This window comes from Leptonychotes weddellii, chromosome 6, assembly GCF_054177405.1.
Source record: "Leptonychotes weddellii isolate Sample4059 chromosome 6, ASM5417740v2, whole genome shotgun sequence".
In the NCBI taxonomy this organism is placed as follows: domain Eukaryota; kingdom Metazoa; phylum Chordata; class Mammalia; order Carnivora; family Phocidae; genus Leptonychotes; species Leptonychotes weddellii.
In genome coordinates, this window is record NC_138374.1 from 98,514,541 (window position 1) to 98,538,678 (window position 24,138).

The following is a 24,138-nucleotide window of genomic DNA, read 5'->3' on the forward strand; positions in this document are numbered from 1 at the left end:
TGAACAACGAGGCAGCTATGAGTGGTGGACGACAGAAGAAACACATGTGTGCCACCCCTCTGAACACATCCTAAGCATCAACTTGTATTTAACTGTAATTAAACTATCTCCAGGTAAGAAAGTTCTAGAGCAACTACCCTATACTTATCAACAAAAAAAATTCTTCTATCTGGGAAAGTTTTATTCTTCAAAAAGAAAAACTTATGGAATAGGACCAGCTAAGTCAACCCTAACTATCTCTGAGATAAGAGATGAACCAGGCTGACAGATCTCAAATCCACTCTCACAGTAAGCATCAGGAAGTATAGGTGTCATCTTCTAAGGGAAATATTCTGCAAATAAAAAAAAAAAAAAAGATCAGGATGGACTTTTTCCCCAATATTAAATAAGGTAATTTAAAAGCAAAATCAGAAAGATATTTAATGTAATTATCCCAAATACACCAACAAAGTATATAAGGAAATCATGCATAACACATTTATTTTATTAAAAGTTTCCTGTCAAACTGTCAACCAATTTAACATTTTCTAAAGAAGTGTTCTTTTGGCTAAAGCTATTATAAGCCTTCACATTCCACCTCAGTTAATTATCAAATATCATGAATTTATGAAGTACTCCGGGAGACTATGAAATTCTCCAAAGAGTAAAAAAAAAAAAAGTCTAATTATTTTTGTGGAAACTAGGAACATATTACTTTAAACAAAACAGCCAAGTTTCTGAGGTGTGAAAATCAGGTCATAATTTTCTTGAATTTTCATATTGCAAAGGAAGCTAAATGGCTTGATTCGCACTTAAAATCATGTTATCATTTTCCTCTTTTTTTCACTGTTCACTGATAGTTGCCTCAAAACTGACCTGAGGGTCTGGCAGCATAAATCCATCAGTAAGTTTATAATAGACTATTGTGGAATCGGACTCCACTATGGCCAAAGTAAAAGACATCGGCAAATCTGGATCACCTTGCAATTTTCGAGATGCCTTCAAGATCTCCCTTATCCTGAAAATAAAGCCACAGTACATTTAGGATTCACAGTCACTCAATTAATAATAAGATCAAACACTGTAAAATCTTGGGGAAGAGGCAGGTAATAACATTATATCCATAATACTGACTAAGGAAATGTCTGAAGGCTCAAATATAAACATCTAAAGTTGTCTCATATAGAAAATCGTGCAAATAAGAGCCATCTACTGACTTTCAGCCCTCTTTTGGATTTACTCATCTCTCCTGATCATCACACATGAAAGAATCAGACTGTATTCAGGAACCTACAGAATGGCGTACTAACAGTGTTCAGTGCACCTATGGCCTATGGATCCTGGGCATTCATTTTCCAATGTGGTATCCTAGGGTGGAACAATGTGGTATCCAGGTTTGCTTTTTAAAAAAAAATAGATAATAAACATTTCCATGTTTTACATGGTGTTCATCATTACTATCTTTAAATGGCTATATATTACCTATTGACTCAAAATTTACTCAATCATTCCCCTATTCCTATGGAGTTCTCTCAGGCCTTTCGTGGGGAGAAGGGCACTAATAAAGATGTGATGATGATCCTTCTGTAGGTAATTGTTTCTGTTCGGTCTTTCCAAGGTCAGAATTATTAAATATGAGTATAGATATTTTTATGGTTTTCAATATGTATTCTGATACTTAGTAGAAGCTAAGAGAAAAATGTAGAGAGAAAACTTTTTTCTTGTAAAGTTATATATCAAGCATCAATGTTATAAAGGGTTTCAGTTTGCTTGTTATGGAAAATAATCTACCAAATCTAGTATCTCCTAGATACTTCAAAGTGCTATTAGCTTTTGTTTACCAGAAACTAAAAATCCTTATTACCTACGCAATAAAGCTTGTGTTCAATAATTTGGTAAAATGTAACCTCCAGAGGAGCATTCTTAAAAAGGCAAATAAAAAATGATCAGTTGCTTTTTTCATTAAGCTAACCAATTCTCCAGAAATTGGAAAAAGATTTACTGGCTTATTAACATGCTATAACTGAATACCTAAATAACTCAATACTTTTCTTTAGCAAACACGTAATTTATCCCCTTACGTTCTACTTTTCATCCCTAAGTAAAAATTCTTATGGTCACTCTTCACCCACCTTATTAACTATGAAATTTATAAAGAATCTAAAAAGAGGGCGCCTGGGTGGCTCAGTTGGTTAAGCGACTGCCTTCGGCTCAGGTCATGATCCTGGAGTCCCTGGATCGAGTCCCGCATCGGGCTCCCTGCTCGGCAGGGAGCCTGCTTCTCCCTCTGACCCTCCCCTCTCTCATGTGCTCTCTCATTCTCTCTCTCTCAAATAAATAAAGAAAATCTTTAAAAAAAAAAAAGAATCTAAAAAGGAAAATCTCTGCTTTGAAATATTCTTACTACAATAATTATAATGCTTTTTAAAAAAAATCTGTAGTAGAGACTGGAGATTTCAGTGACTTAAAAGCAGCAATAAACTTCTGGACAAGCTGAAATTAAATTATTCTTGCTAAATTATCACTTAATCACTTTATAATATGTCACACAGTGATAACCAGTTTGTTAAAACAGTTACAAAAGGCTCCTTACCTACTACCTCTCATTTAAGCTTACACAGGCACGTAATGATATAAGGAGAGAATGTGTTTCTAAGTTTTTTTCCTCATACTCAAACCATTTCTAAAATGACCTTGAGTGAGTCAAGTCAACAATATGGTGATACTTCAATTGTTAAGCGTAACTGTCAGGCAACATTTATTGGGTGTATAAAATCTGTCCACCTGGAAAAAGTCTTAATTCCTTTTCAAGAGTTAGCAAAGCATCATCATCTCTCTGAATTCTTCTGGGTCACCTTTCCCCAACCTCCAGGCAGAGTTATGTATCTTACCCTATGGAGGAAGCCTGTGCAAACCTACATTATGGTATGCGCTACCTTGCATTCATACTTTTAAGTGTCTGTTTTCCACTGGATTGACCCATTTTGAGTGTCAGAGCTAAAAAAAAAAAAAATTGCCCAATACGCCCAATATTGTAGTAGAATACCTGGGCAGAATGAATGAGTGAGGCTTTCTAAATGAAGATTTCATATGGTTAAATATATTTCTGACAAATACTTTTCTGAAGTTTATTATGCAATTCTATTATACCAAATAAAAGTTCAACTTGTCTTGACAGATCAGGATTATCATTTTTGGTACTTACTACTGTAGATATCATGGTAGATGGTATACCAAAGAACTCCCTAGAATTTAATTTCTTAAAAGTGTCTGATATTTGCTTGCTTTTTGTTCATCGAAACATTTTAATTATTTTATCACTTGTCTCTATACCAGAACTTGGTAAACCACATCATCTGTTTTTTCATGGCCCGTGAGCTAAGAATAGTCTCTAGATCTATAAATGGTACATTTGAAATGGTATTGTAAGTACCTACATAAAAGCCTCAATTTTGCCACTTTGTCCACAAAGCCTAAATATTTCCTACTTAGCCCTTTCAGTTTGCTGACCCCTACTCTATACTATGAAAAAGGTTCAAAATAAGAATTGTAAGAAATGATCATTAGGGCAGTGTACTTTTTTTTAATATTATTTATTCAAAAGTCAGAACAGGAGGAGGTTCTACTTCTAATTAGAATATAGAAGAAATCAAAGACCACTATTCCTACCACAACAAAGAAAAAAACACCTGATTTTCTTAAAAAAATATGACATTTTTCTTTAAAGACATAAAAGAAATGTAGACACAAAGAAGGTTAAAGGAAATCAATTCTAATGAGAAATGAGCCCTTCCCAGGTAAGCAGAGATAGGCCACTTCTATCTCTGAGGGCAACTGCTAAGTGTGGGCCCAGTGGCTAGAAGAGTGAGACAATCATGGGCAAGCAACTTCACTGTGACAAAGGGAAACCATCAATACTAGTAATAGCTACATATGAACTTGCATGGTGGACTGAAATCTGGAGGGACAGCAGTCCCTCCAGTTTGCCAATTCTCCTTATGGGACTTATTCTGCATTTAAGTGACACGACAGCATGAGAAGCTGGGGAAGGGACTGGAAAATAGCAAGCAAGCTCTAATTACAAAGCCCTGATGAAGAGAGAGGTCTAATCCCATTCTCAAGACATCTGAAACTAGAAGAAAACTGGGATAACTAAAGTTGCAACTCAGCCATGACTCGTCTCGACTTCTGATTAGACTGATTAAATCAGGCCCTGACCCTACTTGCCAGAAAGAGGAAAGGATGAGCTCCTGGGGGGCATGGAGTAGCATCAATATCAGTCTCTTATTTATACACAGTATCTGGATACAGTGAACAATTCTAAGCTATATGAAGAAGCAAGAAAAAGTATCTAATAATCAAGAGCAAAAAGTCAATATAAGAAGACCTTCAGAAAAACTAAAGTTGTTGAAAAACCCAAATAAATAAAATCACAAATGAAAGAGGAGAAATAACAACCAACACCACAGAAATACAAACAATCATAAGAGAATATTATGAAAAACTATAAGCGAACAAGTTGGACAACCTAGAAGAAATGGATAAATTCTTAGAAACATATAAACTACCAAAACTGAAACAGGAAGAAATAGAAAATTTGAATAGATTGAAAACCAGCAAAGAAATCAAGTCAATAATCAAAAAACTCCCAACAAAAAATGAAGGGGGGGAAATCGGAGAGGGAGATGAACCATGAGAGACTATGGACTCTGAGAAACAAACTGAGGGTTCTAGAGGGAAGGGGGTAGGGGGATGGGTCAGCCTGGTGATGGGTATTAAAGAGGGCCAGTATTGAATGGAGCAAACTGAATTCAACAATACATTAAACAAATCATTCACCACAATCAAGTGGGATTTATTCCTGGGTTGCAAGGTGGTTCAATATGCAAATCAATCAGTGTGATGCATCACATCAATAAGAGAAAGGATAAGAACCATATGGTTATTTCAATAGACACAGAAAAAGCAACTGACAAAGTACAACATCTATTCATGATAAGAACTCTCAACAAAGTAGGTTTAGAGGGAACATACCTCAACATAATAAAGACCATCTATGAAATACCCACAGCTAACATCATCCTTAATGAGGAAAAACTGAGAGCTTTTCCCCTAAGGTCAGGAAGAAGACAAGAATGTCCACTCTCACCACTTTTATTCAACATAGTACTGGAAGTCCTAGCCACATTAATCAGACGAAAAAAAGAAATAAAAGGCATCCAAATGGGTAAAAAAGTAGTAAAACTTTCACTATTTGCAGATGACATGATACTCCACAAAAAAAAAACTGCTAGAATTGATAAACAAGTTCAGTAAAGTCACGGGATACAAAATCAATGTACAGAAATCTGTTGCATTCCTATACACCAATAATGAAGCAGCAGAAAGAGAAATTAAGAAAACAACCCCATTTATGATCGTACCAAAAATAAGGTACCTAGGAATAAACCTAACCAAAGAGATCAAAGACTTGTACTCTGAAAACTATAAAACACTGATGAAAGAAATTGAAGATGACACAAAGAAATGGAAAGACATTCCACGCTCATGGACTGGAAGAACAAATATTGTTAAAATGTCTATAATACCCAAAGCAATCTACACATTTAATGCAAACCCTATCAAAGTATCAACAGCATTTTTCACAGAACTAGAACAAATAATCCTAAAATCCTGTATGGAACACAGAAAAAACCCAAATAGCCAAAGCAATCTTGAAAAAGAAAAGCAGGGGCACCTGGGTGGCTCAGTTGGTTAAGCGACTGCCTTCGGCTCAGGTCATGATCCTGGAGTCCCTGGATCGAGTCCCGCATCGGGCTCCCTGCTCGGCAGGGAGTCTGCTTCTCCCTCTGACCCTCCCCCCTCTCATGTGCTCTCTCTTTCATTCTCTCTCTCTCAAATAAATAAAATCTTTAAAAAAAAAAAAAAAAGAAAGAAAAAGAAAAGCAAAGCTGCAGGCATCATAATTCTGGACTTCAAGTTATGTTACAAAGCTGTAGTAATCAAAACAGAATGGTACCGGCACAAAAATAGGCGCACAGTTCAATAGAACAGAATAGAAAGTCCAGAAATAAACCCACAATTATATGGTCAATTAATCTTCAACAAAGCAGGAAGGAATATCCAATGGAAAATTTGTCTCTTCATTTGTCTCTTCAACAAATGATGTTGGGAAAACTGCACAGCAACATTCTTTTGAATGAAACTGGACCACTTTCTTACACCACACACAAAAATAAATTCAAAATGGATTAAAGACCTAAATGTGAGACCCGAAACCATAAAAATCCTGGAAAAGAACAGGCAGTAACTTCTTTGACATCAACTATAGCAACTTCTTTCTAGATATGTCTCCTGAGGCAAGGGAAACAAAAGCAAAAGTAAAATATTGGCACTACATCAAAATAAAAAGCTTCTGCACAGCAAAGGAAACAATCAACGAAACTAAAAGTCAACCTAAAGAATGGGAGAAGACATTCACAATGACATATCTGATAGAGGGTTCGTATCCAAAATATATAAAGAACTTACACAACTCAACAGTCAAGAAACAAATAATCCAATTTAAAAAAACGAGCAGAAAACATGACCAGACATTTCTCCAAAGATGACATAAGATGGCCAACAGACACATGAAAAGATGTTCATCATCACTTACCATCAGGGAAATGCAAATCAAAACTACAATGAGATATCACGTCACACCTGTCAGAATGGCTAACAACACAAGAAACAACAGGTGTTGGCAAGGATGTGGAGAAAAAGGAACACTCATGCACTGTTGTTAGGAATGCAAACTGGTGCAGCCACTGTGGAAAATAGTGTGGAGGTTCCTCAAAAAGTTAAAAATAGAACTACCTTATGATCCAGCAATCGCACTACTGGGCATTTATCCAAAGAATACAGGGACACGAACTCTGAAGGATACATGCACCCATATGTTTATCGCAACATTATTTACAATAGTCAAGATATGGAAGCAACCAACACATCCACTGACTGATGAATAGATAAAGATGTGGTGTATGTATATAGGTAGAATGTATCTATAGATAGATAAATATAGATATATAGAATGGAATATTATTCAGCCATAAAAAAGAATGAAATCTTGCCATCTGCAACAACATGGATGGAGCTAGAGCATATAATGCTAAGCGAAATAAGTCAGAGAAGGGTGCCTGGGTGGCTCAGAGGGTTGTCTGCTTTCAGCTCAGGTCATGATCTCCAGGTCCTGGGATTGAGTCCCAAGTTGGGCTCCCAGCTCAGCAAGGGGTCTGCTTCTCCCTCTGCCTCTCCTCCTGCTTGTGCTCTCTCTGTTTCTCTCTCTTTCTCAAATGAGTAAGTAAAATCTTTATAAAAAAAAATAAGTCAGTCAGAGAAAGACAAATACCGTATGATTTCACTCATATGTGGAATTTAAGAAACAAAACAAACAAGCAAAGGAAAAAAGAGAGAGACAGAGAGACAAACCAAGAAACAGACTCTTAATTATAGAGAACTATGGTTACCAGAGGGGAGGGGTTGGGGGTGGGTTAGATAGGTGATAGGGATTAAGGCATGCATTTGTGTGATGAGCACTGGGTGTTGTATGGAAGTGTTGAATCACTATATTATACACCTAGAAACTAATATAACACTGTATGTTAACTAAGTGAAATTAAAATAAAACACTTAAAAAAATAATTTTCTTTAAATATCCCTAGCTGGCAGAGTATGACAAGGATGGGACACAGATGGAAGGAAAAAAAACCTATTAAGGCAACTTTTACACAGTTTCCATTTCTTAAGATATGATATTGCTTAAATCAGAAACATACATGTGTGTGCGTGCAGACATGTGTAGTTTTTTCTAAGGTAAACTGTCTGGGAATTCTAGCCCATATACTCAACTTTAGGATAGAAATTTCCATCTCATTCATATTTGTTTCCAGAGTTCTTTAATATAAACAGCAAAACACTTCCAAATTTACTTGAAACACCCATGTGGGAAACTAATATTTGAAAATTAGCTCAGAGGTGTAAAAGGGGTTTTGTCTTCAGAGTTGAAGGAAATCACTGTCAAAAATGAAATGGAACTTCCCATCTCAGAGCTCCTATTTGGTTGCGTGTGGGGGGAAACTACCAGTGAATTTTCTCAGTAATTACATAATAAAATAGTTTATCTGCTTCTGTTACTGAAAGCACACTGAGGAAGGCTTACAAAGATTCTTGTTCAGGATCTCTTCTGGTCTATTTTTAACATATGTTTAAAGTAATGCCATCAAGACTTTCTTGTTTGTTTCCTTTATGGGACACCGATAAACTCCTAAAAATGTTGACTTTGCCTTTAAGTCAACAGATTGCACTTTCTCAATCTAACAGCAAGACTACAACAAAAGGTTCCAAAGCTCTACTTTAAAAATCACACACAATTGTAAAGATGCTGAGAACAATGAGGTACCACTAAAATACTATAATCTCACTGAACTTCTAACAAGCTTACAGCTTAAAGTTTTAATTCAGAAACCTCATGTAAAATTTTTTAAAGCTCAGTTCTTTGGAAATATTTTGTAGAGATGCTTCATCACATAAATCTAAAATAACTTAGATAATAAAATTATTTATAGTTCATATTTGATAGAAATCCATATATGAAAAACATAACCTATGTATTCATAATAAGTTCAGGTTCTCAAGTTTATTGCATTTCAAAGGAAAAACCTAAAGAAAGAAATCAGTAATAATCATAATTGTTGATCAGCAGTAAGAGAAGTTAATGTTTATAACAGGTTTTCCTTCCCATAACTGTTCAGAGAGTACCTCAACATTCTGAACACAGAGTAATTCCGAAGTTTAATAAAGCTCACTTGAAAAAGCCTGCGGGAAACACATAGGTAACATTATCTGGCTACTACCCTCCCTCCAAGCTATATAATGCCTTCCATAAATCTTAGCATTCATTTTTTTGTGATGATCCTGTAACAGAGACTAAGTAATCTCTGAAGATTTGTACAGAGGACAAGCAGTTGAAAACATTATTTTTAACTTAAATGTTGTTAAAATAAAATGCATCATGGGTTAAAATTCAACCCACAGAAAGCAGTATGTCCTGTCCTCTTCAATGTGGCCAAACTGGTACATACTGTAGAGTTAGCAATGAATGAAACACTTCTTGATCTGCCTCATTATGATATACTGGAACAGCACATCACAATGCAACTCTGAACACAATGCAAAGTGAAATTGGTGCCCAAGGTACCAAAGAAGCCTTACTCATCCACAGGCTCAATCCTAAAGAAGAGTTTCAAGGATAATAGACCACTTCCTTGGGAATCATGCCAATGCCTTCCTAGTTTAAAAAAAAAAAAAATCAAGGCAGCTTAAGTTCCAGGGTTGGATTAGTGAATAATTAAGTGCCTGTGTGGCCACTCACCCCAGTGGGAAGCCATTCTGCTAAAATAAACTGTAAGTTTTTTTTTTTTTTTTTTTTTTGAGGCTAAGAGAAAAAATGCTGTGTCAGTTGCAAGACACTGCTGGAATTGGGGGTTTCACCAGCCTCAGATTTCCAACGGAGGTAGTATGAGGACACACATTTTGATATGCAGGGAGACCAATGACAGAAATTATTTTACCAGTTATTAGACTTCAGGCCTCAAATAAAATAATGGTCATTAAATGCATTTGTAATAAAGAATATACCTCTGGAGAAAAGAAATATTTTTTGATTACAGGAAAATAATGGAGTATCTTTCAAAAAAGTATGTAGCACTTCAGGATCAAATCTTGTAACTAAGAACATCTTTAAAAATGTCCTAAAAAGGGAACTCAATTAGTTCTGGTAATCCTTTACTCCACCATTAATGTAAGTCCTTTCTCCAAGACACTAAGGAAAAAGAAGGGCTGAAAGGTGGCTGGAGGGAGAGGTGGGGAGGATATGCACGAAAAAGAATTTAACTAAAAGGTAAGGAGGCTATTCATAGCCTTGGCGGAGTGCCTCTTCAGACCTCTGAGTGTTCTCTATCTGCAGATGCATATATAGTTACAGTGTAAAGAGTGGGAAATAGTGATAAATCTTGCAAGTGGATAGATTCTGCAGACATCCTATTTTCTTTTGAAACTCTTGGAAGGTTGCTTGTAGCATATCCTTATGTTCTTTAAAATGTTATTTAGCAAGTTTCTGCTGTAGGAACTGAGTAGTCTAAGAGAGTTCATTCATTCATTCATTCATTCATTCAAAAAATACTTATTTAAGACCAAGTGCTAGGTACCAAGCTAGACACTGGGACAATAGCAATAAAAAGAGCAAAGTTCCTGCTTTCATGGAGGTTATTTTCTAGTGGAAGAAGGAAGATAGGAAACAATCAAAGACAACCAAATATATAATATACTGAGTAGCAATAAATGTGGTAAGTGTTATAAAGGAGGACTACTTCATAGGCTGTAACTGTACAGGGAGTGAGATGATAGTAGCTTACACCAGAGTAAGACAGTATAGCAGAAGTGGTGAGAAATGATAGATTTTGGATATACTTTTAAGAAAGAACGGCCAGAATTTGTTGATGTATTAATTGGGGTATGAGAACTGGGTGGACTAAAACTAATAAAGAGATTATATAGCAAGGTTACAGGATACAAACTTAATATACAAAAGTCAAGTGCTTTCTTATATAACAGCAATGAACAATTGTAATTTGAAATAAAAAAGACAACACCATTTACATTTGCATAAAAAAATGAAATACTTAGGCATAAACCTAGCAAAAATACATACAGGATCTGTATAAGGAAAACTAAAAAACTCTGATGAAAAAAATCAAAGGAGATCTCAATAAATAGAGAGATAGTCCATGATCCTGGATAGGAAGGCTCAATATTGTTACGATGCCAATTCTTCCCAATGAGATCTACAGATTAAGCACAATCTCAAACAAAGCTCTAAACAAGTTATTTTGTGGATATGGACAAACTGATTCTAAAGTTTATATGGAAAGGCAAAAGACCCAGAATAACACAATAGGGGAGAAGAACTAAGTGAGAGGACTGACATTACCCGACTTCCAGACTTATAAAGCTATAGTATTAAGACCATGTGGTACTGGTGAAGGAAAAGACAAACAGGTTAATGGACTAGAAAAGAGAGCCCAGAACTGACCCACACAAAAACAGTCAACTGATCTTTGACAAAGGAGCAAAAGCCAGTTAATAGAGAAAGAATAGTCTTTTCAACAAATGGTGCTGGAACAACCAATATCAACATAGAAAAAAAAAAATGAATCTAGACATACTCCTTACACTTTTCACCAAAATTAACTCAAAGATGATCACAGATCTAAATGTAAAACACTAAACCATAAAACTTTTAGAAGACAACATGGGAGAGAATCTAAGTGACCTTGGGTTTGGTGATGAGTTTTTAGATACAACACCAAAACTGTGATCCACAAAAGAAAAAATTATTTAGTTGGACTCTATTCAAATTAAAAACTGTTTTGCAAAAGACACTATTAAGAGAATAAAAAGATAAGCCACAGTGGGGGAGAAAATATTTGCAAAACACATATTTGATAAAAGGACTGTATCCAAAATACGTAAACCCTTAAAACTCAACAAAAAGAAAAAAAAAACAGCTCAAATAAAAAATGGGCAAAAGATCTGAACAGTCACCTCACCAAAGAAGATATACAGATGGCACACAAACATACGAAAAGACGCTCAACATCATATGTCATTAGGAAACTGCAAATTAAAAAAATTAGATACTGCTTATGCACCTATTAGCATAGCTAAAACTCAAAAAACTAACAATACATGGTGATGAGGATGCACATTGCTAAGTGGAAGAAGCCAAAGTTACATAGTGTATGATGTCAACTATGTAACATTCTGGAAAAGGCAAAACTATATAGAAAGTTAAAAGTTCAGGGGCTGCTGGGGGTTCAGGGTAGGGGAAAAGGGATGAATACATGGAGCACAGGGGATTTTTAGGGTGGTGAAACTATTCTGTATGTCATGGTGGATACATGACATTATGAATTTGTCAAAATCAATAGAATTGTACAATAAAGAATGAACCCTAATGTAAACTATGGGCTTTAGTTAAGATAATGTATCAATATTGGTTCATTAATTATAACAAATGTACCACACTAATGCAAGATGTTAATAATAGCACTAATAAACACTAAAAAACAGTGTTGGGCTGGGGCTCATATGGGAAATCTTTGTACTATCTGCTCAATTGTTCCATAAATCTAAAATTATTTTCAAAAATAAAGTCTATCTATACAGAAAATGACTCCAAGGGTTTTGGCCTGAGTTTCAGAATGAATAGAGTTGCCATTGATTGACATGGGGAAAACTGCAGAAGGACCAGTTTACGGTGCAAATCGAGAGTTCTTTTTAGATATATTAGTTTAAGATACCTTTTAGATTCCAGTGGAGAAGTCAAATAGGCAGTCAAATATGAGTCTTAGGTTCAAGGAGAGGCTGAGGTAGAGACATAAATTTGGGGGTCCTCAATATATCGATGATATTTAAAACCATGGAACCAGATGAGGCTATCTAGGGAGTACGAAGAACAGAAAAAAGCTCAGAGATCTGTGCCCTAGTGAACTTTAACATTTAGAGGCTAGAAACCTGGAAATGTTCAGCAAAGGAAGCAGAGAAATGGCAAGTGCTGGACAGTGGCTTAACCTCCTCAAATCCCCAAGTTATGCTCTTGCACTAATAGCTGATCATTTTCTACATTCTCAGACTTGTGTATTTTAATGGGAGTCTTTAGAGAAACTGGACACAAGCATTACAATTCCTACAATTCCCATTCACATATTTCCCCACCTTTGTTTCAGGATATATCTGTGTCCCTCAAAGACATCCAAGCGGCAAAGCTCTTCCTCTTTCTCTATCTTTGAATTCCTTAATCCATTATGCCTCTCCTGATCTATTACTGCCTACCAGACAGTGGTTACTTTTCTTATATTCTCTGTCTGTCTCTCCTTCCCTCTCTTCTTCCTCATTCTCCTGGTCCCATCTCTCTCTCTCTCTCACAGACACACACACACACACACGCACACGCACACCTTGTTCTGGGGCTTTCTCACCAGTTGCGCATAGGTACTCCCTCTGCCATTACTAATACCCAGTCATAATGAACCATTTGCAATTTTCAGGCTCTCTCAGCCCTCAATATCTTGCTCATATTACTTCTGTCAGGAACATCCATTCCCATCCCCATTCTGTATGGAATGCCTACAGATATTTCAAACAACTTGTCCTGCAGGAAGATTTTTCAGTCTCCCCGCCTCCCACACTACCAGCCAAGGTCGGATCTCCCACCTCTGCAGTTTTCCTCAGTGCCCTGTACCTATCCCTTGTTCCATTTATCACACTAGACATAAATGCCTGTCCGTCTCAGCTCTAGACTGTGAGCATCATGGGGGCAAGGACTGTGATACTTCGTACCCCTTAAGTCTGGTACACAACAGGCACCCAATAAATGAATGGGAAACCTAGAATATATTGAAGTAATCTGCAATTTGCCTTTTTATCTACCTCTAAAACCAAAACATACTTCTACTTTGCCTCTAGATAGTCTATAATTATATTTATATTCATTATATTTAATGTTTAAATAAAAAGCATAATTATATACATTTTTAACATTTTTACTGAAAGGCATATTATTTTGGTGTAAGAACAATAAATAAAATTTTAATTTTCCCTACACATCTCAGTGTTTTAAAATATGGGTTCTCTTTATTCTCCCTATAAGAACACTGATAGAACATATTTAAAGATAAACAATTAGTCCATTTTTATTATCTGGGTTACTGCTGTGATAACACATGAACAGCTAATATTTTAAAAGTAATCATGTTCTGGGCGCCTGGGTGGCTCAGTTGGTTAAGCGGCTGCCTTCGGCTCAGGTCATGATCCTGGAGTCCCTGGATCGAGTCCCGCGTTGGGCTCCCTGCTCGGCAGGGAGTCTGCTTCTCCCTCTGACCCTCCCCCCTCTCATGTGCTTGCTCTCTCTCATTCTCTCTCTCTCAAATAAATAAAATCTTTAAAAAAAAAATAAAAAAAATAAAAGTAATCATGTTCTTTAAAAAGGGAAAATTACTATTAATAGTTTTTAAACAGAATATTTAAAAGCTACATTTGTTCTGACAAAGAAAAAAGAACTGCAGTTTTTTTGATTCAATGTAGGAAGAAGGGAGAGTGTATTCTTTTGAAAACAATGGTGTAGGAAACAGGTTGATATGGCTTAATAAGCTGAGCATCAGATTTTAAAAATTAGACTCATATGTGGAATTCAAGAAGAAAACAGATGAACATATGGGAAGGGGGAAAAGCAAAAAAGGAAAGAGGGAAACAAGCCATAAGTGACTCTTTTTTTTTTTAAGATTTTATTTATTTGTCAGAGAGACAGAGAGCACAAGCAGGGGGAGGCAGGCAGAGGGAGAAGCAGGCTCCCGGCTGAGCAGGGAACCCATGTGGGACTCAATCCCAGGACCCGAGCCAAAGGCAGACACTTAACCGACTGAGCCACCCAGGCAACCTGCCATAAGTGACTGTTGAGGACAGAGAACAAAAGGGTTGCTGGAGGAGGGTGGCTGGGGGATGGGCTAGATGGGTGATGGGTATTAAGGAGGGAACTTGTGATGAACACTGAGTGTTGTATGTGATTGTAAGTGATTGAATTCTACTCCTGAAACCAATATTGTACTGTATGTTCCCTGATCTGTACCTCTGAAACAAATAATACAATATATGTTTAAAAAAAAAAAAAAAAGAAGAAGAAGAAAATAACAGGAGGGGAAGAATGAAGGGGGGGAAAATCGGAGGGGGAGACGAACCATGAGAGACGATGGACTCTGAAAAACAAACTGAGGGTTCTAGAGGGGAGGGGGGTGGGAGGATGGGTTAGCCTGGTGATGGGTATTGGGGAGGGCATGTTCTGCATGGAGCACTGGATGTTATGCACAAACAATGAATCATGGAACACTACATCAAAAACTAATGATGTAATGTATGGTGATTAACATAACAATAAAAAATTTTTAAAAAAAAAATCACAGACTAGGAATCCTAACATTGGTTCTGACACTCATTTATATGTGTAATGAACTGTTTTCACTTCTCTTACCACATAAATTAGCCTTAACTGTAGGATCATGAAACCAAATGACTGAAGTTCTTAGACTGTTGCCTTATGGATGCTGAACTAGCAGATGACCAATTTGGTATACAGAATGTTGAAGCCTTTTTCTAAGTTTCTAAAGTAATATTCAGATTGGAAGGTGCAAAGAAAGAGAATATTCAGAAAAAATTTCTCTCAGATAAAATGGCTGAGGGCACCCATTTTCAAGAGGTTCTCAATCACCATAAGTCAAAATAAATGCTACTAATTTGTGGGAGTGGGAGGATAAAACAGCCGCTGGAGAAGCTCCATCCTCACACAAGCCATCCACTATGCTCTAGCACCAAGAGAGTACTGTTTATAATTTAATCAGGTCTCAAAAGGATGAATGATTCATTCGTACTACTAAGCAAGGAATTATGATCCTTTGTAACATAGGAAATTTATAGATCGTTTCAAAAAACAGTATCTTAACTGTCCATGGATTTCATAATTGCACAAAACACTTCACGCAGCTTTTTTTGAAACTTGTAACATCTATAAACACAGATAAGCTTAAAATGTGGTAACTGTGGTTTTAGTTTTCAGCACATCTTTCATATATTGCTGAAGAAACTAAATTGACAAGGAAACTGAGAGATGACATAGGCTCTATCAGAAAAAAACCTTTGTAGTTAAAAAACAGAACAACGGAGGTGCCTGGCTGGCTCAGTGAGCAGAGCATGTGACTCTTGATGTCAGGGTTGTGAGTTCAAGCCCCATATTGGGCAGAGAGATTACTTAAAAAAAATTAAAATTTAAAAAATTTTTAAAAATTTCCTCATAATTTGCTATGTGTCCTCGTGTGAGCTAGTTAAGATATTTTCCTATTTACAACTGCCTATACTACTACTACAGAAACCTGTAATACTATTATCCTAAATTTGTTATAATATACTTCTCCCATTTAGGGACATTGAACAAATATCAATGGCCAAAAAGAAGCTAATCAAACTATCCGAACATAAATTTGACTTCATTTGCTACCTTAGCACTGAAAAAGTCCTCTGGCTTTCATTAGGATTCCTCTGGTTGTCTCATCTTTAAATTCATCAGATCTCTTTGACCTCAGTGAATTTATTAATATGATTTTATATCATTGCTGTGCCTGGGGAAACTGTACTCATAACATTTACAGTCATTTACCAAACTTGCTACATGGATTCCTAGATTCACTTTAGTAAGAAATCATCTAGAGTATTTTCCATATGCACATCCCATCCAAATATATAACTTAATAGAGTATTTTAAAATGTAAGCTAAAAATCATTTTACATTAGCTTTAAGAAGTATTTTTAGATGAGAGAAAAAGGAGGTGTGTCCTTCCCTTCAAGAAAAACAAACAACCTCCTACTCCATCAGCATAATTTTCCTACTAGATAGTCATATGTGGGCTCTTTACCAATTCTATCCTCCCACTGGAGATCAGCAATTAGTATTAAATCAATATTTTCACAAGGGACTATTATACACAAGACCTGAGACTTGAAATATAAGTCAAGGTGTTTTAAATATGAACATATTATTATGTATAACTGCTTTACAGATATCACCAGTCACAAAGTGTACTTTTGCTCAAAGTAATGCATTCACTCACTTCCATTCAAATACACATTCACCCTACACTCTTGCCAGAAACTATGTAAATTAAACCAGGTCCAAAGCCTGAAAAAACAGGAGGGAAATGGATACAAAAATTGTTTAGGCATTCTTAGAAATTCACACAGATAAATCATTACATGCTGACTAGAACTGTTACCTCTTTAGGAGTCAGTATACACATCATAAAATAAATAATGGAAAAAATAAGCCATGTGAATATATATGCTACTCGGCTACTCAGTAGTCAAGCAGCAAGGCAGCTACTGAATTGACTATAAGAGATACAGGGAGATTGTTTATTGTCATCACTGGGGAAATATTTTATAGCTAAGTTGTAGTTACGTACGTAAATGATAGAGTTTAGTCCAGTTTTACAAACAATAGACTCCAAAATTTAGGACTTAAATAAAGGAGACAGCTATTATGCCTTACATGCTGTATGTCTTTTGTAAACAACATGAGCTTTCACCCCCAGCAAATTACGAATTCCTCTGGCTCTCATGCTTTGTATACTACCCAGATTCCTTAGTAATAAAAATGTTATTTAATATTTTTGAGGGATACAAAGCATTAAAACACACACAAACACACACACACCATATATCAAGTAACTAAGCAGCATACAACAGGATAGTGATTTACTACTGGTGTGTTCAGGTAGATTGTGCAGTGTGTGACAAGTAATTTGTTTCTAACAATAAAGTACCAAAGTTGGCAAGTTATGTTTTAATATAAAATTAATATTCCCTATATCATCATTGTCGTCCACTCACATTCCACCATGCTTTCCTGAGAGTCAAAGGGGAAAGTCAGCACCAAGAGGTTCTGGGAACAATATATAACCAAAGCCTATAATACTAATACTATGAATCTTTGCTGCAGTCCAAGGGAAGTGAACTGGAATCATGAGTCAGAACAATAGTGATAACAAAGGTTAAAACCACCAGTAAATGCTAGGCATTAAGTATCAATAGTTAGCAAGATCACACAGAGAGAGGTAATCAGACATTATATGCCTACTGATCAAAGAACAGACCACCAGCTACTTTATGGTCTTACTAATGTGATCAAATCAAATCTATCAACGCTCTGGTTCCAGCTGCTAATGTGCAGAAAAGGCAGAGGACAGAGAAACATGTTGCAATGCACCGTGAATGAGCAGTTGGCAAACACAGACTACGGGAGAGGATGCAGGTCAAATGGCCCAGGTTCTTTAACAGGAAAACTGTAAAGAAAAGAAAGGGATAGAGGCAGAACCCATACATCAGGGGTTAGTAAACTACTGGTCTGTGAGCCAAATCTGAACTGCCCTCTATTTTTTATAAATGAAGTTATAAGAACACAGCCACACCCATGTGTTTACATATTGTCTATGGCTACTTTCACACTAACATGGCAGAGCTGAGTTATGACAGAGACAAAATAGCCTGCAAAATCAAAAATATTTGCTATCCAGAGCTTTATGGAAAAGGTTTGCCAATCTCTACTGCAGATCAATGGAGATTTATAAGATATAACAAAAAAAAAATTTAATGGTCAAAATTTGTGAGACACAAATAACTCTACAAATTATTTGTAGAGATAAAGCTGATTTTAAATTTTATATGGAAAATAAAAGGACCTAGTATAGCCCCCCCAAAAAAACTTTGAAAAAGTTGGAGGACTTACATTACCTGATTTCAAGTCTTCCTAACAAAGTTATAGTCAAGATAGTATGACACTGACAGAAGGATAGACACACAGATCAAGAGTATAGACTAGAGTCCAGAAATAGACGTACACACATGGTCAAGTGATTTTCAACAGAGGTGTTGCAGCAATTAAATCACGCTGGAACTACTGGACATGCATTTGCAAAAAGAAAAAGAGGAAAAAGAATCTTGACCCTCTTAGCTCATACCATATATAAAATTCAACTCAAATTAATCACAGACCTAAAAGTAAAAACTAGAACTGTAAAACTTTGAAAAGAAAATGTAGGGGAAAATTTTATGACTGTGGGTTAAGCACACATTTCTTACATAGAACACAAAAACTACAAACTGTAAAAGAAAAAATGATAAACTGAACATCAATCAAAATTAAAACCTTCTGTTCTTCCAAAGAAATTAAGACAAGTCATAGACTGGAAGAAAATATTTTCAAAAGAATACTTGATAAAGGAATTGTATGTAGAACACATAAAGAACTCTTACAATTTATTAAGAATACAAATAACACAATCTTTAAAATATAAGCAACAGATCTGAACTGATACTTGACCAAAGAAGAGGTACAGGTGGCAAATATGTACATCAAAAGTTGCTCAACATCATTAGTCATTAGGGAAATACAAATTTAAAGCCACAATGCGATATCTCTACATACTTAACTGAATGACTGAAATTAAATAAACTGATAATCCAAATGTTGCCAAGTTGTGGAGCAACTAGAACTTCTATACTTTGCTGGTGGGTACAGAAAAATAGCACAGTAGCTTTGGAGAATATCTGGCAGTTTCTTATAAAGTTAAAAATACATTTATCATATGAACTAGTTAGTAATTCAGTGCCTAAATATTCACTCAGGAGAACTGCAGGCATATGTCTACACAAAGACCTAAAGAGAATGTTTATAGCTTTCATCCATGAAAGCCAAAAACCAGAAACAATCCAAATATCCAACAACTGGTGATTGGTTAAACAAACTGTGGCACATCCACACAATGGAATACTACTCAGCAATAAAAAGGAGCACACTACGATACATGCAACAACATGGAATAATCTCCAAAGCATCATGCTAAGGGATTGAAGCATGACACAAAGGCTATGATTCTATTGATATGACCCTCTGGAAAAGACAAAACTATAGGAATTGATGACAGAGGAGCATGAGGGAAGTTTTGGGGGAATTGTGTATTGGTTACATGACTATATACATTTATTAAAAACTCACATGTCTGTATCCCTAAAATGAGTGATTTTTACTGTATATAAATTTTACCTCAATAAGCCTGACTTAACAAAAAAAGGCACAACTGGGGTGCCTGGGTGGCTCAGTTGGTTAAGTGTCTGACTCTGGCTCAGGTCATAATCTTGGGGTCCTGGGATCGAGCCCCACATCGGGCTCCCTGCTCAGCAGGGAGTCTGCTTCTCCCTCTCCCTCTGCCCCTCCCCCTGCTCATGCTTTTTCTCTCTCTCTTTCAAATAAATAAAATCTTTTTTTCTTAAGATTTTATTTGTTTATTTGAGAGAAAGCGTGAGAGAGAGAGAGAGTACATGAGCAGGCGGGAGGGGTAGAGGGTAGAGGGAGAAGCAGGCTCCCTGCCCTGCGGAGCAGGGAGCCCAATGTGGGACTCAATCTCAGAACCCTGGGATCATGACCCCGAGCGGAAGGCAGACATTTAATCAACTGAGCCGCCCAGGCGCCCCCCCAAATAAATAAAATCCTAAAAAAAAAAAGGACACAACTAAACTACAGAGAAACACAAGGAAATTATTACTATAAATGTATGAATAACAGCTACTTTTGTGGGAAAGAGAGGGTTATGCTTGGAACAAAGCACATGGAAGAGGCTTGGGGATGACCGGAAAACTTCTATTTCTTGACTTGATGGTAGTTACTAGGATTCAAGATGTTTATCATATAACTCAATCTATACATTTTTGTTGTGTGGTTTTCTGTATCTGGTTTTATACTACAATAAAAGATTTAAGACAAGAAACATGTTGGCAAGGATGTGGAGAAAAGGGAACCCTTGTGCACTGCTGGTGGGAAGGTAAATTGGTGCAGCTATTATGGAAGATAGTATGGAGGTTCCTCAAAAAATTAAAAATAGAATAACCCTATGATTCAGTAATTCCACTACTGGGTATTTACCCAAAGAAAACGAAAATACTAATTCAAAAAGATATATGTACCCCTATGTTTAATGCAGCATTATTTATAATAGCCAAGATATGGAGGCAACCCAAGTGCCAATAGATGGATCCAATAGATGATGGATAAAGATGTGGGGGGTGTGTGTGTGTGTATGTGTGTGCATATATAATATATATGATGGAACATTACTCAGCTATAAAAAAGAATGAAATCTTGGTATTCATAACAATATGGGTGAACCTAGAAGATATTAAGCTAAATGAAATAAGCCAGAAAAAGATAAACACCATGATTTCACTTAAATGTGGAATCTAAAAAACAAAACAACAAATAAACATAAACCCAGAAATAGACTTATAAATAGAGAACAAACTGGTGGTTGCCAGAGAGAGGGGGGTGGGGAGATGGGCAAAATAGGTGAAGGGGATTGAGGGGTACAAACTTCCAGTAATAAAATAAATAAATCATCGGGGATGAAAATAGTCAACATAGAGAATATAGTCAACAATATTATAATTACTTTGTATGGTGACACATGCTAACTACACTTACTGTGGTGAACGTTTTGTAATGTCTATAACTCTTGAATCAGAGTGTTATACCCCTGAAACTTAAATAATACCATATATTAACTATACTTCAATAAAAAAAGATTTTAAAAACACCAATAGAAATAGAAAGAAAGAAACAGAACTCTAATAGCAATGAGACTTTGTTATCTACTATGATTCTGATGCAACTCACTTAATCCCGCATAATCTTCTGGAAACAGCAGAGTATAAGTAAAGATACATTTTTAACCTCAGCTTTTTACATGTGAAATTAGATAAAAGAAATACCCTATAAACCATTCAGAATTTTAGTGCTGATGAGAGTACACTTAGGAATGTACTTTGAAATACTGTAACATTGTCTACAAATGCAAAATACTCTTACAACCCCATGGAATCATCTACAGTATCACTCCCCTGCCTAAAGCCTTTCAGTGACACCATCCACATAGCAGCAATTTTTAGTGTTCTTTGTGGAAAGCCAGGACTTAGTAAACATGCTGCAGGGACAGGGAATTGTGTATACTGCACAGATTGTGCCTTGCACAAGAGTGCCTGGTACAAGTGGGTCTGAAATCCGGCTTATGCTGCTTGCCACGCTTTCAACCCTGGAGACTTTTTTTGTCTCTTTCTAATTCACTCAAAGGTACTCTCTGAGCTAGCTGTAGCCCTATTCAAAGATTCCCCCATAAGCTAATACCTTCTTTTTGTCACACAATAACAATGTAAACTGGCTGAAAAGCTTCTGCATAGTTAAGACAAACCACCAATGAGCACATTTTATATTTCTATTTCCCTGATTATAAACGGATTTGAGCCATTTGAGTTCCTTTTCTGTGAACTGCCTGTTTCTGTCCATGTTTTTTGTTGGGTTGTTTTTCCTTGAGTCACAAAAGTTATTTATATACTATGAATTAATCTTTGTCAGTTATAGGTCAGTAAATCTCTTCTCCTACTCTATGAAAACTTACATATTGTGGACTATAAACTGATAACTATTCATTGAGCAATTTAGTAATAACCAGTAAAGAGGAAGGTGTAAATGCTTGAAGTCCCAGCCATTCCACCTCTAGACTTCCACCCTAGAGAAGCTGTCATACATGAGAACAAATATACTTACAAGGTTATTCATTACAGTATAATTTTTAATAGCAAAACACTGACATCAGTGATGGCCTTCATGATCTAGGTAAACTTTCCCACCTCACTTCCCATCCTTCCCTATTTTCCCTTGAGTTCTATATACTCATTTATTCATTAGCTGCCTTCCCCAACATTATAAAGCACCTGCTCTGAACTAGACACCATGCTTACAGGCAGGCAACCATGTTTAACTACTTGCAGTTGTCCTGCTAAAACACAGTCTCCTACCACCTACAGGAGATTTTTCCTGTCCTTCCTCTGAGTCTTGCTACAACCTTCTATAAAGTACTTATCAGTACTCCATTGTCCTTTTTATTCAATTACCTAACAATAAAATAAGTGGAGGCAGTCCCAAATTACACAGTTAATTAAGTCTCAGAACAAAGGAGAACTCTGTTTTTATTAGATCCCATCCAACAATTACCAAAAAATAAAATAAAATTTATTTTCCAAGCCAACATTTAGTACCAGAACACTATTTTCAAGAGGCTGTCTTAAATACCATATGATCTCATTTATATCTGGAATCCTAAAAAAAAAAAGTTCATAGATACAGAGAACAGATTGGTGGCTGTCAAAGGCGGGGGTGGGGAGTGGACAAAATGGGTTGAAGGAGGCAAAAGGCACAAACTTCCAGTTATAAAATAAATAAATTATGGGAATATAATGTATAGCATGGAAACTACAGTTAATAACACTGTATTGCATATATGAAAGTGACTTAAGAAAGTAGATCTTAAAAGCTCTCATCACAGGAAAAAATATTCTATAACTACATATGGTGACAGATCTTAACTAGGCTTCTTGTGATGATCATTTCACAATATATACAAATACCAAATCATTTTATTGTACACCTGAAACCTAATATAATGTCGTATGTCACTGATACCAAAAAAGGGAGTTGTCTTGATCAACATGGTATCCCCACACTTAGATCACTGCCTGACACATGATAGTCACTCAATAAATACTTGGTAAGTAAAGACTAAAAAGCCTCAACAATATTATCTGAGAAAAAAAAGCTGTTTAAAAGTGAACACAGTGATTTATTTTTGTAGATGATTTATTATTGAATAAAGTAAGCTGTTAGCTTTCTTATATAAAACATTCTATTTATTCATTTAGTTATTTATTTGGTGAACTAGCCTCACAAAGTCCTACCCAAATACTTTTAGGACATGAATTTCTTCCCTATGTAAGGCTGCCAAAGATTCAAAGTCAACCATTTTCTTCTCTGTGTTACTAATGAAGGAAAATTCCTACATTAACAAACAAATGTCTGAAATCATGTATCTGTTAGATATATAACATTTTACATACAAAATATGCATGGAGGCAAAAATAGATAAAAGTATGCCTACTACCTAAAAATACCGCTCCTGTTAAAGACTGAGGAATGAAATTAAATACACACTTTCTCATTCACACACACACACACACACACAATAGCTATTTGTTAAAAAGTTATTTGCATACTTTGAGTTGAGAAAATTTTATGCCATAAACAGCATAATAAATCTACTGGGTATTGGGCCTCATTTGTGCTATTTTCTATATTATTATTCCACTGCATAATATAATTATGAATGTTTATATAAAAACCAAGATACATTAAGCCCTCTGAGTTATTAAATGCAAGAGGGTAAAAATGGCTTACTAATTTATCCTCCCAACTAATTCTTTTTTTTTTTTATTCTTATGTTAATCCCCATACATTACATCATTAGTTTTAGATGTAGTGTTCCATGATTCATTGTTTGTGCATAACACCCAGTGTTCCATGCAGAATGTGCCCTCCTCAATACCCATTACCAGGCTAACCCATCCTCCCACTCC

The 24,138-nt window shown here is 35.9% G+C and overlaps 1 protein-coding gene across 3 annotated transcripts in view; it reads right to left on the reverse strand.

The window, feature by feature from the left end:
- The window catches only part of TSEN15 (tRNA splicing endonuclease subunit 15), a 35,189-nt gene that overhangs the window by 4,197 nt on the left and 6,854 nt on the right, over positions 1-24,138 (reverse strand). Inside the window, exons 4-5 of one of the 3 annotated variants that reach the window (XM_006749548.3) lie at positions 856-997; positions 7-332 (exon numbers count right to left, since the gene is read on the reverse strand). The exons of the other annotated variants lie outside the window; for them this stretch is intronic. Of the exons in view, the coding sequence (XP_006749611.2) occupies positions 312-332; positions 856-997 (163 nt within the window). The 3' untranslated portion in view covers positions 7-311. Of the gene's footprint in view, positions 1-6; positions 333-855; positions 998-24,138 lie in introns of those variants that run through there. 3 annotated transcript variants of the gene reach the window in all.